The sequence below is a fragment of the Typopeltis vanoorti genome, chromosome 3 (genome assembly GCF_054136105.1).
Source record: "Typopeltis vanoorti isolate ZY-2024b chromosome 3, IOZ_Tvanoo_1.0, whole genome shotgun sequence".
NCBI lineage: Eukaryota > Metazoa > Arthropoda > Arachnida > Uropygi > Thelyphonidae > Typopeltis > Typopeltis vanoorti.
The window spans coordinates 38,574,620-38,592,931 of NC_143551.1; the positions used below are offsets into that span (position 1 = coordinate 38,574,620).

Sequence of the window (18,312 nt, forward strand, 5' to 3'; positions counted from 1 at the left end):
ATCTGGAAAAGGCATATGACAAGGTGTCAAGAGAGAAACTATTCAATACGCTACAGTTATATGGTGTCAATGGGGCATTATATCAAGCAATACTTAGTCTTTATTTGAGTTGTAAGTCAGCAGTTAGAATTGAAGGAAGTACAGGAAGATGGGTTAATGTTAAATCTGGTGTGAGACAAGGATGTACATTATCCCCTCTGTTATTCATTATCTATATGGATCACATTATGAAGGAAAGTGGTATTAAACATGATATCAGAATTGGGGATGTTACTGTCAGCCCTTTGCTTTATGCGGACAGTGTTATACTTCTAAATAAATCCTGTATGAGTCTGGAAGATTCCTTGACTAAATTGAATAACTTGTAATAGATATGGTATGAAGGTCAGCAATAAAAAGACAAAAACAATGAAAATAGGCAGAATCGTTGAAAATGTCAACCGCATTGTGAACGGAGAACCTTTGGAACAAGTAAAACATTTCAGCTACTTAGGCACGATTTTTAGTGAAAATGGTAAATTAAATATGGAAATAGACAATAGAATCAACAAAGCTGGTATGGTAAGAAGTCAAATGAATAAATTCATATGGAATAAAAGAGAAATTAGTCGGAACACTAAATTAGCTGTATATAAGACAGTTTTCAAACCAGTTTTAACTTATGGATATGAGAGCTGGGTCAGAAGTAAAACACTTGACCAAAGACTAGAGACCACAGATATGAGAGTCCTGAGAAAGATTAGAGGTATGAACAGTTGGCATTAATGGCAATATCATATTAAAAAAACGAGGATATTAGGAAAGAACTTGAAATTGTCAGCATCCAGGAATGCATGAGCAGAGCTGATCTGAGGTGGTATGGTCACTTAAACAGAATGGGCGAGGAACGATTAGCAAAACAAGTGCTCTTTGTCAGGCTGGTAGGAAAATGACCCAGAGGAAGATATAGATGGATGGTACAGTACAAAGTTTATTAGATGATAGAATTAAGATCTGATAATGTTGGAGTCTTGACAAGTAACAGACTGATTTGGAGGAAAATTGTAGATAAGAAGTTAGTAATGATGTAAATTTTTCATTTAGTACTATCATATCCTGTACACCCTTTGAGGGTACATGGCAGGAATATGATGATGATGATAAATAAAGAAGTGTTCATCATTATTTTATAACCAGATTTTATTATCCTTTCTTTTAATACTTTTCATTTCCAAAATGAAGTATTTCATATGCTTTCATTTTTTATTTAATTGTGAGGAATATTTAACAGTACTGATTAACTATTAATTTGCTTTCTCCTCAGAAGAGAGCACTTAACTGATGAAGATCTGCAGAAAAATAAAGCATTAATAGAAAGCTTCACTAAAGGCAGCAGTGTTCATTTAGATAATTCTGAGGTATGTTTTTGTGAATTATTTTATGTGCTATGTAGCTGTACTTGGTTTTATATTTATGTAGTAGGGTGTGTAAAGTGATTCTTATGAGTAGTATTCTTTTTAAGATAATTTTATTCAAGTTTGGTTAGTATATGATTTTTATGAGTAGATTGATTAGTATAACAGCAGAAGGCTATTTTCTCACATGAAGGATTTATAGTAGGGACACTTAAGGGATAAAAGCTAGATAACTTTGAGGAGACCTTCATGTAGTCTTTTAAGGAATGCAGAGAAGTGACCTGTACTTCTAACTTAATGTCCACTCCTCACCTTTTTTGTTGTCCACTCCGTAATATCTACCTGGATACTGAATGAACAAGGACGGGCTGGCAGTTTTGAATTTAGTCAAGAATTTAGGCTGAAATCAAAATTAAATGATGGTATAAACATGACAATTTCATTCCAGCTTGTGGTGTCACCTAGTTAAACAAGGGGCACCTTGCTGATATTATTAGGGAACCAGGAGTGAACAGCAAAAAATGTCTACTCCTGGAACAAACTCCAACTCAACATCAGCAGAGTTCAAGATTAGTACCATGAATAAAAAAGAAATAGAAAGTGCTTCTGTGCTTTCTATTTATTTTCTATTTCCCATTCTTCTGAATTGGATAAGTACCAGATTGACGTAATAGATGTTACTGAAACAATGATGGTAAAAGCAGGTGAAATTCTTGTAAACAACAAACACAAGATGTTATATTCAGGCAATAATGATCAGGGAACAGGAGCAGCTATGCTATTCAACACTAAATACTATGATAATCTTGTGAATGGCAGGCAATATCAGAATTTGTCAGTGAAATTTATTTATACCTGTGGTCCCACAGAATGCTCTACTGAAGAAGTGAAGGAATTTTTTAGTCATTTGAAGGCAGCTGACATAAGACATAAAGGAAAAGGTGATACGTGGAGATCTCAACAGCAGAGTAGGAAATGATTACTGAACCTATAGAAAAGTTTTGAGAAAATCTGGACAAAAGTGCAAAGCTCATAATAATGGTATCTACTAGATTTCTGTTCACAATGAACCAGCTATTACTAATACCATGTATCAGCATAAAGATGTGCATAGTTTCACATTAAGATAATACAAGAAATAAGAAAAGTCTCATTGACTGTGTTACTATCAATACTGATATTTTCATTTGGTTTAGAACACTAGAATATACAGAAGATTTAAAATAGGAAGTGATTTAGTTTTGAGTATGATGAAATTCAATATCATACTAAAAAGTGCAAGAAAACTTTGAAAAGAATCAAAATTGAGCAGTTTTCAGAAATGAACTCCAGATTCAATACAAATATTATTTAATCAGAAAGAAAGAGTTTGAAAACAGGAACTAAACCTTGGAGAATCAGTGGCAGGTCCTGAAAAAAAAAAAAAAAAAAAAGCTTTGTCTGATTCAACTATAAAGACACGTAGTGAGGCTGCCTACAAGAATAGAAAAATCAGAACTCCATGGTGAACTCAGGAAAGTAAAGAGGTAGTCAGGGAAAAGGAGAAAATATGTCAAAAATTCATGGCAAATAAGTAAGCATTTGCTCTGGGACAATACAGAGAAAAATGTAAGAAAGCAAAGCGGCATGTAAAAGTAGCTAAACAAAAGTCACGGAAAGACTTTGGCTAGGACATAGAAATTAAATATCAATGTGCAAAATCTGGTGGCTATTGAAAAAGCTTTGAAATGGAGAAAAGAGTACTTGGAAAGAAATAAAATATGATAAAGATGATATGAAATCTGAATTTAAAAATATTAAAGGTGTCTGGAGTGCCTATTTTGAAAGATTGCTAAAGGAAATTAATAAGCAGTGACAGCATATTGACACTGGAAACATTCAAGGGAGATATAATCAGGAGATACATATCGATATATGAGGTAGAGAAAGTCATCAAAAACCTGAAATGTAGAAAGTCAGTTGGTGTTGGACCAGAAATGTTCAAATATGGGGGTATAAAAGTTTTACAGTGGCTACAAAGTAGAATTCAGGAGGCCTAGTCAAAAGGTTGAATTCCAGATGATTGGAGTACAGCTCTATAGTACTCATCTGTTTAAGACAGAAATAAAACAGAGAATTACAGAGAAATTTCCCTATTGAGTGTTCCTGGTAAAATTTATGCAAGTGCACTTGAGAAAAGGCTAAGAAAAAATGGCAAAAAGAATCTTGGAGAAAAACAAGATGGGATCTAGCCAAACCAGGGCTCTCAGAAGCAGATTTTCTCTTTAAAACAAATAGTTTTTTTTATGTTGGACCCATATACAGGAGGTTGGCTGGTCAATCTGTAGTACGTTAGTACCGTATATGGGTGGTGGGTTGCAAAAGGAGAAACTTGTTTATGTTAGATTTGAATGCCTGTATGTTGTATTTCTTGGGAAATACATCTGGGGGAAGACTGTTCCACAATACTGCCATAGCAGGGATGAATGAGAAGGAAAAGAAATTTGTTCTGTGGGTTTCGAGGTGTACTGTGAAAGGATGTTGGGCAGCAGCTGTACGTGTTCCAATGGGCTTAGTACAGGGTGGGAGAATTATTGATGCTGTTTCAGATGAATATTTCCCATGAAAATATTTATAGAATATACAGATTGTGGAAACCAGGCATCTATGTGAAAGTGAGGGGAATGAGTTGGTGAGGGATGGGTCATTTATTAGTCTAATTGCTCTCCTCTGTATTGAGTCAAGCATTTGAGGAAGCTTTTTGGAGCCCCACTCCAGATGTGAGAGCTGGGCGGATTTGTGACTTGTATAGTGTTAACAGCTGTTTAGAGGTGAGGTAGCATCTTGAGCGAAAGAGGAAGCCCAGTTTTTTGGAAGCTGAGGATGCAATGGTCGTGATGTGTTTATGCCAGGAGAGGCTTAATGTCAATGTAATTCCGAGAAGAGAAATTTCATCTTGTCTGAGAATTTGAGTGTTATCGAAAACAATGCTGGGGGAAAATGGTTCTTTTTTGTGAGAAATGAGACAGAACTGGGTTTTACTAGCATTGAAGTTGACGAGGTTATCTGAGCTCCATTGGCGGATGGCTTGGAGGTCAGAATTAAGGGCAATGGTGGTTGATGTTCTGTGAGTTGAGGTGAGTTGTGTAGAATAGGGTTTGTCAAATGAAAGGGAGGAATGTAATGTGCTGTCATCTGCAAAACTGTGTATTGGGTTTGAGGTCAACTGAAGTAGGTCATTGATATATAGAAGGAAGAGGGTTGGTGAGAGAACTGAGCCTTGTGGAACCCCAGCATTTGTTGGATGGTGAGAGGATAGGGAGCTGGCAATCCATCTGCAAGTCCTGAGGCAGTCCAAATGATGAGAGTTTGCTTAGCAAGCCTTTTTGCCAGACTCAGTCAAACAGTCAAAGGCTTTGGAGATATCGATTGCAATTACTTGGGATTCACTGAATTTCTCCATGGCATTTGTCCAGTGATGGGTGATGTATGAGAGTAGATCTCCTGTTGAACGGCTTTGACGGAATCCGTACTGGTGGTCGCTTAATAGCTGGGTACCTTCAAGGTAGATTAGGAGTTGAGAGTTGATGATTTTCTCCATTACTTTAGATAGGACTGAAGTGAGTTTGGCTTTTTACTCAATGATATTATAAAAGGAGACAGGGCGGTAGTTAGATTGTAGTGATTTGTCACCCTTTTTAGGAATGGATTGAATATAGGCCAGTTTCCAGGTTTTGGGATATATAGCAGTGGAGTAAGAGAGTGTTTACAGGTGACATAGGCACTTCAGTTGAGAAATCATGGGAATACAACAAGGATCTGTAAGTTTTGTTGATCTGGAAAAGGCACGTGATAAAGTGCCAAGAGAAAAGATTTCAAAATTCTACAATTATGTGGTGCAAATAGGATATTATATCAGGCAATACAGTCTATATTTGAGTGGTTGTTAGTCAACAGTTGGAATTAAATGCAATTAGAGTATAGGAAGATGGTTCAGTGTTAAATCAGGCTTGAGACAAGGGTGCACATTATCTCCGCTGTTATTCAACATCTATTTGAATCACAGTATGAAGGAAGAAGTGGCATTAAACCTGATATCAAAATTGGAGCTGTTAATCTATACACAGTAATCGTAAATAAATTCTTTAGGGTTTCCTGATTACATTGAGTGACGGCTGTAAGAAATTTGGTATAAACATGAACAATAAAAAGACAGTGAAAATAGGCAGAAAATTGAAGGCATCAACTGCATCCGGAATGGAGAACCAATAGAAGAAGTAAAACATTTCAGCTATTTAGGCACAATTTTTAATGAAGGTAGGTGGCAGATTAAATATGGAAATAGACAATAGAATTAGCAAAACTGGTATGGTATGAAGTCAAATGAATAAACTTATATGGAATAAGTGAGAAATTATAGATGATAATGTTGAAGCTAATTTTAACTTGTGGATCTGATATTTAGATTAGAAATAAAATGCTTGATCAGTGACTGGAGATCAGTGGCAGCATCATATTAAAAATGAGGACATTACAAAGGAACTTGATATTGTTAGCATTCAAGAGTATGTTTAGAGAACTAACCATAGGTAGTTTGGTTTGGAAAGGTTAGCAAAACAGTTTTACTAGGATGGGAGAAAAAGTACCCATGGGGAAAACCAAGATCTTGGTGTATTGATACAATAAGAAACGTCTTAAAAGACAATATAAAATCTGACAATATTGTAGTGCTGTCAGATAAGATTAATTTGGAGAAAAATTGTTGATAGGATGTGTTAGTAACGTTGTAAACTTTTCATGTACTACTATCAAAATATCCTTGTACACCCCCTGAGGTACATGTTAGGAATTTGGATGATTGTGATGATGAGGATTTATAGCTGCACTGAATTAACATGTTTTGTTTTCTCTCTCTCTTCTCAATTGAAAAGAATATTTGCAGAGTAAGTTGGACTTGAAGCAAGACATATGAAAGTATTAGCATGTTACTATGCTTTCCAGCTTATGATGAAACATTACATAATATCCATCTCAAATGAATTTGTATTATATACCGAAAGATATACTGCTATTAAGTGTATATATTTCTCTCTCTCTCTCTCACTGTACATTAACCCTGTGAGAGATGTTAGTCGATTATTGCAAAAATTGCCATTCTGCTCTGAAGGGTTGACATAGCACTGTCTGGAGTGTCAGAGAATAGCTCAAGATTCAGTCAGCATCGTGTAACCATAGGCATGTGATTAGCAATTTATTTATTTTTCACTTGGTAAAAAGAAAGTAAATTATACTTGACAAGAAATTGTTTTAATCCTTTGCATATGAAGTATGTTCCTGACTAGGCTACTGGTATGTATAGACTGTTGACTTCATATGAAATTGCATTAGCATTCCATAATGCATTGTAAGAAGCATCACTACCCAAACTGGTTTTGATATTTATTGAGGTCTCATCAGTGGGAGCTAGGATCTGTGGAGATACCAAGAGCTAAATCATTGCAAAAATCATATTTTCCATATGGAAAATCTAAGATCTTATTGATTTCAGGTCAACAAAGCATTCAAGAATTGCATAGTCTAACATTCAAGCAAGTTAAGTTATAAGTTTGCAAAACAGTATACCTGAATGCCTGGGGTATAGCAGCAGTTGTGGGTACAGTGGGCATTCTTGTAATTTAAAGAGTAGAGACCTGCTTTTCCAGGTGGCAATACTGCAGGTGGTAGAATGGTGCAGAGAATGCTTCCTTGGCACCCTTTGATACTTTTGATATCTAGTAATGGACAATATACCTGCCAGTCTACTTGAAGCATTTCTGCAGAAGATATATCCTCTTATGCTCACAGATTATCTATTTGGAAATGGTTTTACAGCAACATCAGGATGGTTTTGACCATTCTTCATTGAATTGCTCAGTCTTCAGAACTTGGTGCGTTCTGTGAGAAATAGAATGAGATGTTCAGATAGGGATCTGCTGTAGTTCAGTCTCAGGAAATGTAGGATATCAAGTTTCATTGGTCATCCATGCTATGAAATACTTTCAATTTAGTCAGAGAATCCTGAAGAATTTATTTAGGATTACTGTGTACAGATCAACATCTCCAATTTTGATATCAGGTTTAATGCCACTTCCTTCATACTGTGATTCATATAGATGATGAATAACAGCAGAGATAATGTGCACCGCTTGTCTCAAGCCCGATGAACCATCTGCTAAAAAGGCTGCTAATTGCTATATAGTATCTGTACTATATAATAAGTTATACATGGTTATTATATACTATATAATAACCATGTATAACCATGTATATAATAACTTATTATATACTATATAATAAGTTATTCAAACCACATGTTATACATGGCATGTATAACATGTGGTTTGAAGACTAGATTCTAATATTAGCTCTTCTCTTCATGATGTTGAGCAGGTGCAGGACAGTCTCTGTGTGTGTGTGTGTGTGTGTGTGTGTGTGTGTGTGTGTGTGTGTGTGTGTGTGTGTGTGTGTGTGTGTGTGTGTGTGTGTGTGTGTAGATGACATATTGATAAGAGAGCAGTATGTCTCATTTAGTATATACACCATTTGGTTGTCAAAGCTATTGAATTCACAGTAAATAACTCTAAGTTGTGGGAAGTTTTTTCACTTGGTTATATTATAAATTAAAGATACCAAGCAATTATATACTTGGTTTAATCCTTTAATCCAAGTGTATGCAAACTATTTTCAGGACTGGGACAACTTGTATAAAGAAGCTAATGACTTCACATCACTTGCCTTAGTATCCCATAATGCAAAGTACATCTCCTTGCAGACATGTATAATACTATGCATTATGGGAAGGGTCACTACCCAGGTCGGTTTTGACCTTAATTGAGGTCTCATCAGTGGAAGCCAGACCCAGACGTGATACTAAGGTTGAAGTGATGCAGAAGTGTAAGCAAAATTTATTCACAAGCAAAATGGATAGAAACCTAAAGAAAAGACTAATAAAATGTTGTGTGGAGTGTTGCCCTCTATGCAGCTGAAACTTGGATATCGAAGAAAGAAGAAATTAAGATTTTGGAAAGCTTTGAGATGTGGATTTGGAGAAGGATGGAAAAAATCAAATGGACAGATAAAATGACTAATGAAGAGGTCTTAAAAAGAGTAGAAGAAGAAAGAAATCTGTTAAGGAAGATAAAAAGAAGAAAGGGAAACTGGATCGGACATATTCTGAGAGGGAATGGAATCATCAGAGATGCCATCGAAGGAAAAATAGACTGAAAAAGACCCAGAGGAAGATTAAGGAAAACAATGCTAGATGACATGTTGAATGGAGATGGGTACACAACCTTGAAAGAGAAGGCTCAGAACAGAAGAGAGTGGAAGAAAAGTTTTTGCTCCTAAAAGAAGAACACTCAAGAAGAAGAAGAAAATTGCTTGTATCTTTAATTTATAGTATAACCAAGTGGAAAATTTTCAAACAACTTTCTCTAATCCAGAGTATTAATAATAAGGTGTGACACCTTTTGGCTACTCATATATGAAAATATGACTTCTGCATTACTTCAACCTTGGTATCACCTCTGGGTCTGGCTCCCACTGACGAGACCTCAATAATGGTCGAAACTGGTCTGGCTCCGGCTCCAAGAGGCTCTGCTTGTGGGTAGCTTTTCGCCTTTCTCTGAGTGGGGCCACCGCTGAGATTATGGTTCTGCTTGTTGGTGGGGTGAGCTTGCCACTAGGTAGAACCAATGCTGAGAAGTTCTTCTTGGTGACGGGGTGAGCCTGTCACTGATTGGAACAACGCTGAGTTAGGCGATCTTTCAGGATCGTCTTATTTTTAGAGCCCGCTTCACCTATACAAAGGTCAAAACTGGTGTGGGTAGTGACCCTTTCTATAATATATAGCATTATACATGTCTGCAAGGAGATGTGCTTTGCATAATGAGATAGGCAAGTGATGTGAAGTCATTAGCTTCTTTATATGAGTTGCCCCAGTCCTGAAAATAGTTCAGGCACAAACTTGTTTGCTTAGACTTGGATAAAAGATTAAACCAAGTATATAATTGCTTGGTATCTTTAATTTAAACTCTAAGTTGATAGTTATGAAATCTAGCAGTGCATATATGTGACAGAGGGAGACATCAAAATTATAAAGAAATTGTTCAAAAATTTTTTAAAGAAAATGCAAAAAAAAAGTTATTCTACAAATTAAAAAAAAAAACTTCCACAAACTTTGTTAAAAAACAAAGAAATATTCATCCAGAATCATAAAAACAGCAACTCAACCAGAAAAAAAAAAAAAAAAAAAGTGCTCCCACTTCTAACATTTGTAGCCCTAATATCAGTTAGTTAACCAAACCTGACTTGTTATTTCTAATTGCAACCTCACCGTCTGCTGTCTATTTCAACTATTTAAGTATACTGTACTAGAACCCCCCACCCCCACACACACACCTTTGATCTGCTCTGATAAAAAATTTCCTTACTGCATGATTCTCGTCGCGGTGGGAGGAATCTTTATCTGGACGATTTCAATCGAAGGTGAGTTAGCCGATCTCATGGAGGTAGCAGGGTTTTTTCTCCCGGAAACTCGGGTTTTTTTCATCCCGCATACAGACAAATTGGCCCTTCAGAACACGCAATTTACAGACAAAAAATACTAGTTGTGGTGGTGGTGAAGGTGGGCGATAGATGGCATTGATGGAGATGATTCGCAGTAGAGGTTCAGTGTAGTGGTTGAGACAGTTGTAGGTGTCCTCCCGCGATGAGTCTTCAGACTCCTTGGAGGTATCAGGAATAATAATAAATAGAAATAGGGGATATTAAAGATCCAACCTTATTTCAAATCCGAATATATGTAGACTTTGAAGGTTTTGAAAATTTAACCAGAGAGCTTATGAGAATACAATCCCTGGCATTGGAGTTGCCTTGTGTTGCATAGCTTAAAGACATGAGTACTGCTCAAGCATCTGTATATTTGCCTTTGATTATTGCTTTTGATAAAGGTTTCACTGACCTGACAGCTGTTTCGAGTTGGTTGGTTCTCTTCAGAGACCAGCAGAAACCTTAAGAGGGTAAGAACTCTCATTCAACACCAAAACAATTCACTGTCAGTAAGTGTTTTTTGATAAAGGATTCACTTGCCTGACAAGCTGTTTCATTGATAATTTCCTTACTGCATTTAGCATTCTTTGCTGTCTATTTTTTTTCCAAATTCTAATAACTACTCTAACCTTTTAACTTTTCTCCAGTGCTCCATTTTCTCAAAGACCAAAAGATACGGATGAGGGTTATCTTCTTTGAGGGACTTCACTGACGACAACTCAGTCTGATTTCTCTTCTCCAGTTTCACTGATCAGTTCGGGAGAAATGCCAAGGTGGTTGTTGTTAGCAGTGACCTAATAAATTGTTCTACTTGCCAGAATAATAAATAATTCTCACAATCTTCCTAACATTCCTAATTGTTTCTTGCAGTTCACCTCCCATTATATTGTGGATATCAACTTATCTGTTTTGTAATCAGACAATAATCTGACCCAAGTTTCCTTTATAGAGAACGTCATTCTTCATTCATTCATTCCCTTTGATTTATAATTATGGCAATTGGAATGACTTCCTTGCCTTCCATTCCACCTTTCTGTTCCTTCTGATAAGTTTCTATTTTCCTAATTCATATGTTGGCTCCAGTCAAATAATTCTAGCTGAAATGAAGACATTCATTGCAGTTCTTGTTTCTAAGTGAAAATGGTACAAGTGTGTGTGTGCCATATTGTTCTACCACATAAGAAAAATATGACAAGGTTTGCTGAAAATCCAGCATTTCACTAGTTCTACATTCAATTCCATTTCGTCTGATTCCTGCATAGATACGCCTTCTAGTCTTCCATCTCAAAGAAATTAGGAGAATCCTTAATGGCTAGGATATGTCTTTTGGTTCTGATAGATCCACCTCCATAGTATGTGTGTTAAAAATTTGTGCTCCAAGTTGGTTTGCTGAGTGGTTAGTGTACCCACTCTCCAACCAATAGGCTGGCAGGTTCAAATCCTGCCATGGGCATGGATGTTTGTGATTGTCTTCAGGTGAAAGATGAATGTCATTGCCTTGTGTGAGCCCACCACACTTATTGGAGCCCTGAAGTGGCTTGAAAAAGTTACGTTTGGTCTCAAGAGCAGGGTTTTCCAGACTATATAAAAAAAAAAAAAAAAAAAAATGAAAAATGCATATATATATATATATATATATATATATAAATTGATAAAAAAAAAAAAAAAAAAAAAAAAATCCTTAGCCCACCTATGTCGCAAAATGTACTGTAGCTACATTTTGTGCCTGTGGGTACAATAACCTTTTGTAGGTGAGAGCAACATACAAAAAAAAAAACCATTTTCATGCTGAAGAAACCTTCCAATATGAATTCCATCACCATCCTTGATACCCAACTTCTCTCCTAGCCACTGTTACCCACCTTTGGGTAAAAACTTTAGAAAGGTTTGGAGAAACTCATGGCAGTTGCTCTTGATGTTGCCAAGAGCATTTGATTGAGTCTAGCATAGAGACATGCTTCTATTACTGTTTACCTTCCACCTTTTGCAGTTGGATCATCGCTTTCCTCTCTACTTCTTCACTACTTATAATGGGGAAGTTTCTCTTTGATTTTTCCATCATTGCAGGAGTACCCGCGTTATGTTTGTATACTTGCACTCAAACTCTTTCTCATGTAAATAAATGGCCACTTCTGATCATATATCCTATCCATAACTTTACTGGTTATAGTTACACAACTGTTCATCGTCTTCATTTGAGAAACCTTGTAGTGCACACTCATTTCTTGCTTCAAGACTTTCTGTAACCTGTGTCTTTCCGTGTTCTAGAGGGGTAAAGACATCTTTGTCAACTGTAATGCAACCAAACATTATCCTATCTTACCTCACACAAAAAAAAAAAAAAAAAGATCAACTTCGCCATCACCTTTATCCATTGATAATACCATAATCTGCAGACACAATTGATTGCTTTTCTCGGGTTGACTTACATTCAGTCACAGCTTCTTTGGTCTCAAAAAAGCTATTTGTACTTTTCTGATTAAGATACTGCATCTCGCCTGTCAATTGCTGATACTGTATAAATTCAATATTTGCTCAACCATGGAATACTGCTCACACATGCAGAGTATTGCACCAAAAATTTGCTTGAAGAGGACATTCTCATTAATTGATAATCCCATTCTCATAGATTCGCTCCTGTCACTTTCCAAGACACTATTTCTGCCTTATGCAGTTAAAAAAAAAAACATGAGCCATTTGCTCTATGGCTTCAAAAGACTTCAGTTTGAATCTTGTCTTGGATGCAAGGAGGTTTTCTAAGTTTTTTCCTTCAGCTGATGAGTTGGCTTGGTCTCATAGAGGTGCAAGGTTTTTCCTCCTGCAAAACAAGCTAATTGGCCAGATAACCGTAGTTAGCTTCATGAGCAGTAGTGTACGGAATTGTCCAGCTTCTCACCTTTGGAGCTAACTACTTCTAGTTCTCCTCAAATCGTACTTTTCCATATGTGCTGTAGGTTTAGTCATCTCTGAATATGGAATTAATATTTACAAAATGAAAAAAATAAAAAAAATAAAAAATCCGACAAAGTTCTCTTTCTCTGATATGTTGCCAAATATAATTTGTCTTAGTAAGGAAAAAAAGAGTTAAGTAGAATGTGTACTGAGTGTGTGTGAGGATAAAAGACTAACATAGAGAGAGAAAAAAAACAGTTTCTTGTCTGTGCTTGACTTTCACATTGTTTGCTAGATTACTACTATACTTTGCCTCTTAGGCCAGATCTGAAAGCATAAGTAACTAAGCCCAGTTATTTCTAGCTGGATGGGAAGCCTCCCGATGCATTTGCATCAGATTTAGTCCCATGTACTATCCAGCAGCCAACCTGCCAAATGGTTTCACTGCTATATACTTTTGAGTAAGATTATTATTATTATTATTATTTGACACCTCCAGGGAGTCCAAAGACTCATCGAGGGAGAGTGTGCCAACAGCATCGAACGATTGGCCCCCTTCCAACTACTAACCGCGCTCAAACTTACTTAACTGAGCCATTAGTAGCAGAGGCTCTACCAATCGACCAACCTTTGCCGGCAAGGTTGGTCGATTGGTAGATATGTTCTATTTCTTATGATGTTTGCATGCCTTTGAATGATGTGATGTTGTCTCCTGTAGTGCATGTAGTGGAGTGGAGAAGAGCTGAAATCAGAAATCAAACATACCGACATCCATTCTTAACCCAGTAAGCAAGATGGTTGCATCATATCACTAGGCGATATTTTGCATGCACTCAAATGTTTTCCTCTGCACTATGTATAGAAAGTAGTACTGACAGAAACTAGTCTAAAGGCAGCATGGCAGTGGTGTGTTACTGGATAACAAAAATTGTCTGCCTTGTAGAGGTCTAGTTCAGCATTTCCTCCAACAAGTGAAGGTATGCATTTATGGCAGCAAATTCACAAGGTTCGTTACCCAGAATTTTTTTCGTAGCTGTATGGTGGTCACCAGTCTTTAACTGTTTTATATCTAACTCAGCTCTCAAATTGCATTGCATATATTAAAATAGGTTGGAATGCTGTCTTTTGGCTAATTTCTCTTTTATTATCATCATCATCAAATTGTAAGGTAATTCCAACAGATCAAGTAGCACAACAACACCGACTGCTGTGCGCAGACTTTAAATTAAGATCGAAGATAAGAACTTCTGGTTGCCATGGGATGAAGACAATTAAGTGGTTTCGCTTAAAAGAAGAGAGTGTGAGGAATCGTTTTAGGGAGAGAGTGTTAGAGAGGATTTCGGATGGACTGGAAAGTGTACAAGATTGGTGGAAACATAATTCAAAAGTAATCCTGAGCTGTGGAATCGAGGTGCTTGGTGAGACATCTGGAAAGATTAGAGAGCAGAAGGAGGGTTGGTGGTGGAATAATGATGTACAAGTGGCAGTGACAGCTAAGAGGAAGGCAAAGCAGAAGTGGGATGAGTCAAGAGTGGAAGAGGACAGAGAGGTGTACAAAGAGAGAAAGCAAGAAGCCAAGAGAGTTGTGGCACAGGCGAAGGCCATGGCATATCAAGATCTGTATGATCAATTAGAAACAAAGGAAGGACAGAGAAAAATTTACCAACTAGCGAAATGTAGAAATAAAGCAGCTAAGGACATCTTACATGTGAGGCAGATCAAAGATGCTGAAGGAAGAGTATTATGGAGGGATGTGGACATAAGAAACAGATGGAAAATATACTTTGAGGGACTTTTCAATGAGGAAAATGCAAGGACTCACAGAGGAGATGGGCAGCCTTCTGAGGGGATGGTGCAGAACATCAGTAGAATGGAAGTGACAGAGGCCATGAAGAGGATGAGGAATGGAAAATCGGTGGGCCCCGACAGAATTCCAGTGGAGGCATGGAAGGCACTGGGGGAAGAGGGAATTGACCTGCTGTGGGACCTGTTCATGAAAGTTTGCCAACAGGAAAATATACCCGAGGAATGGAGGGAGAGTACTCTTGTTCCCATCTACAAGGGTAAAGGGGATGCACAAGACTGTAAAAATTACAGAGGCATAAAGTTGATGTCCCACACAATGAAAATCCTAGAAAGGGTTCTTGATGGTAGATTGAGGGAGGAGGTGGAGATTGCAAAGGAACAATTTGGCTTCATGCCTGGTAGATCAACAACAGATGCTATCTTTGGGTTACGACAGATGATGGAAAAATATCGAGAGAAACAAAGGGAGCTACATCTGGTATTTATTGATCTGGAGAAAGCATACGATAGAGTGCCAAGGCAAGAAGTCTGGAGGTGTCTGAGGGAGAAGAAGGTGCCGGAGAAATATGTCAGGTTGGTGCAGGAAATGTACAGAAATATGAAGACAAGTGTTCGGACCTGTTTGGGACAGACAGAAAGTTTTCAAGTAACAGTTGGCTTGCATCAAGGGTCAGCATTAAGTCCGTTTCTGTTTAATATTGTGATGGAGGTGGTAACAGAGGAGGTGAGAGAAGATGCACCTTGGACAATGTTGTATGCAGATGACATCTTGCTGTGTGTAGATACAAGAGAAGAAGCGGAAACTAAACTGGAAAGATGGAGAAAAGTACTGGAAGAGAGAGGTATGAGACTGAGCAGAAGTAAGACAGAGTATATGTGTTGCGCAGTGGGCGGTGGCCAGGAGACAGACCTGGAGCTGGAAGGAAATGTCATCAGGAAGGTGAGAGACTTTAGATACTTAGGTTCAACAGTGGAAGAAGATGGAGGAGCTGAGAAGGAAGTGGGATGCAGGATACAAGCAGGTTGGAGGAACTGGAGGGAGATGGCTGGAGTGTTATGTGATAAGAGGGTGCCGATCAATCTGAAAGGCAAAATTTATAGGACAGTAGTGAGGCCAGCTATGACATATGCTATAGAAACTGTGGCCCTGAGGAAAAATAACATCAGCAGGATGGAAGTAGCAGAGATGAGAATGCTTAGGTGGATGTGCGGTGTGACCAGAAAGGATCATCTGAGAAATGACTATGTCAGGGGAACAGTGAAAGTTACGAACTTAGGAGCGAAAATACAGGAGGCAAGGTTGAGATGGTTTGGTCATGTGATGAGGAGGGAGGACGAATATGTGGGAAGAAGGGTCATGCAGATGGATGTGCAAGGAAGGCGGAAGCGTGGGCGGCCAAAGAAGAGATGGAGGGAGCTGGTAGAAGAGGACTTGAAGATGAAGAACTTGGATGTGGTGACAGCCCAAGACAGGAAGGTGTGGAGGAGACTCATAGCAAACAGTGACCCCACTTAAGTGGGAGAAGCTGCAGAAGAAGAAGAAGAAGAAGATCATCATCAAATTCCTGCCATGTACCTTCAAGGGATGTACACGATATGATAGTACTACATGAAAAATTTACATCATTACTAACTCCCTATCTACAATTTTTCTCCAAATCAGTCTGTTACCTGTCAAGACTCCAACATTATCAGATCTTATATTTCTGTCGTATAAGGTACTTTGTACCAAATCAATCCACTTATATCTTGGTCTTCCTCTGGGTCGTTTTCCTGCCAACCTGGCAGAGAACACCTGTTTTGCCAATCTTTCCTCGCCAATTCTGTTTAAATGACCATACCACCTGAGATTAGCTCTGCTAACGCATTCCTGGATGCTGACAATGTCAAGTTCTTTCTTAATATCTTCATTTTTAATATGATACTGCCATTGATGCCGTCTGTTCACGCCTCTAATCTTTCTCAGGACTCTCTTATCTGTGGTCTCTAGTCTTTGGTCAAGTGTTTTACTTCTGACCAAGCTCTCAGATCCATAAGTTAAAACTGGTTTGAACGCTGTCTTGTATACAGCTAATTTAGTGTTCCGACTAATTTCTCTCTTATTCCATATGAATTTATTCAATTGACTTCCTACTATACCAGCTTTATTGATTCTGTTGTCTATTTCCATATTTAATTTACCATCTTCAGTAAAAATTGTGCCTAAGTAGCTGAAATGTTTCACTTGTTCCACAGGTTCTCCATTCACAACACAGTTGACATTTTCAATGATACTGCTTATTTTCATTGTCTTTGTCTTTTTATTGCTGACCTTCATACCATATCTATTACAACAGCTATTCAGTTTAGTCAAATTTTGCAGACTTGTAGCGGATTTATTTAGAAGTATAACATTGTCTGCATAAAGCAAAGAGCTGACATTAACATCTCCAATTTTGATATCAGGTTTATTACCATTTTTCTTCATAATGTGATCCATATAGATAATGAATAACAGAGGGGATAATGTACATCCTTGTCTCACACCAGATTTAACATTAACCCATCTTCCTGTACTTCCTTCAATTCTATCTGCTGACTTACAACTCAAATAAAGACTAAGTATTGCTTGATATAATGTCCCATTGACACCATATAACTGTAGCGTATTGAATAGCTTCTCTCTTGGCACCTTATCATATGCCTTTTCCAGATCTACAAAACTCAAATATAGATCTTTGTTATATTCCCATGATTTCTGCACTATTTGTTGTAAAGTGAAGATCTGATCCTGACAGCCTCTATTTGGCCTGAATCCAGCTTGTTCTTCACCATGCTTTTCTTCTAAAATTTTTCTGAACCATTTCTCAAGTATACTTGCATATATCTTACCAGGAACACTCAGTAGAGAAATACCTCTGTAATTCTCACATTCAGTTTTATTTCCCTTTTTATATATGGGTACTACGAGAGCTCTACTCCAATCATTGGGAATTCGTCCCTCTGTCCAGTCTTTCTGAACTATGCAGTGCAGTCACTGCAAGACTTTTAAACCACCATACTTGAGCATTTCTGGTCGAATATCATCTACTCCTGCTGCCTTTCCACATTTTAAGCCTTTTCTCTTTTATTCCATATTAAATTATTCATCTGGCTTCCTATACTATCCTTATTTAATCTATTTCCTTATTTATTTAGCCATGTTTATTAAAAAATGTGCCTAAATAGCGGAAATATAACTTTTTATATAGGTTCAATGCTGAGAATGTGGTCGATGTTTTCTGAGTTTCTTTATTGCTGATTTTTTCCAAATTTATCATAGCAATTATTTAAGTCCCCCCCGTGTTCCAAACTGGTAGGCCGGTTCTCCTTGAATGACTCAAATTTTGAAGACTTGACACTCAGGGTAGCCCCTGAGTTTCAAAACGTTTCAAATAACTTGACAAAAACGTTACAGGCTACATCTGTTTCCAATTTCAGCTTATCACTTTATAGTATAGAGCAGATATCTTCATTCCATTGACTATGCCAGTTTTAAAGAAAAGTTGTTTATGATATGTTTAGTTCACTAAGCTTCCCTATCTTAAATTTTATTCCTCCCGCATGTAAATTAGACTCTAATTTTAGCTATCGCCAGCTATATGATTGTGGCATATTCAATTTCTCACACTCT

General features: G+C 37.4%; 1 protein-coding gene across 4 annotated transcripts in view; it reads left to right on the top strand.

Moving 5' to 3' along the window:
* LOC150108062 (ankyrin repeat domain-containing protein 13C) overlaps nucleotides 1-18,312 on the top strand; it is a 312,652-nt gene that overhangs the window by 196,573 nt on the left and 97,767 nt on the right. For all 4 annotated transcript variants that reach the window (XM_090415561.1, XM_090415563.1, XM_090415562.1 and 1 more), the window contains one exon: nucleotides 1,304-1,397. In XM_090415561.1, coding sequence (XP_090271687.1) covers nucleotides 1,304-1,397 — 94 coding nt within the window. The remainder of the gene's footprint in view (nucleotides 1-1,303; nucleotides 1,398-18,312) is intronic.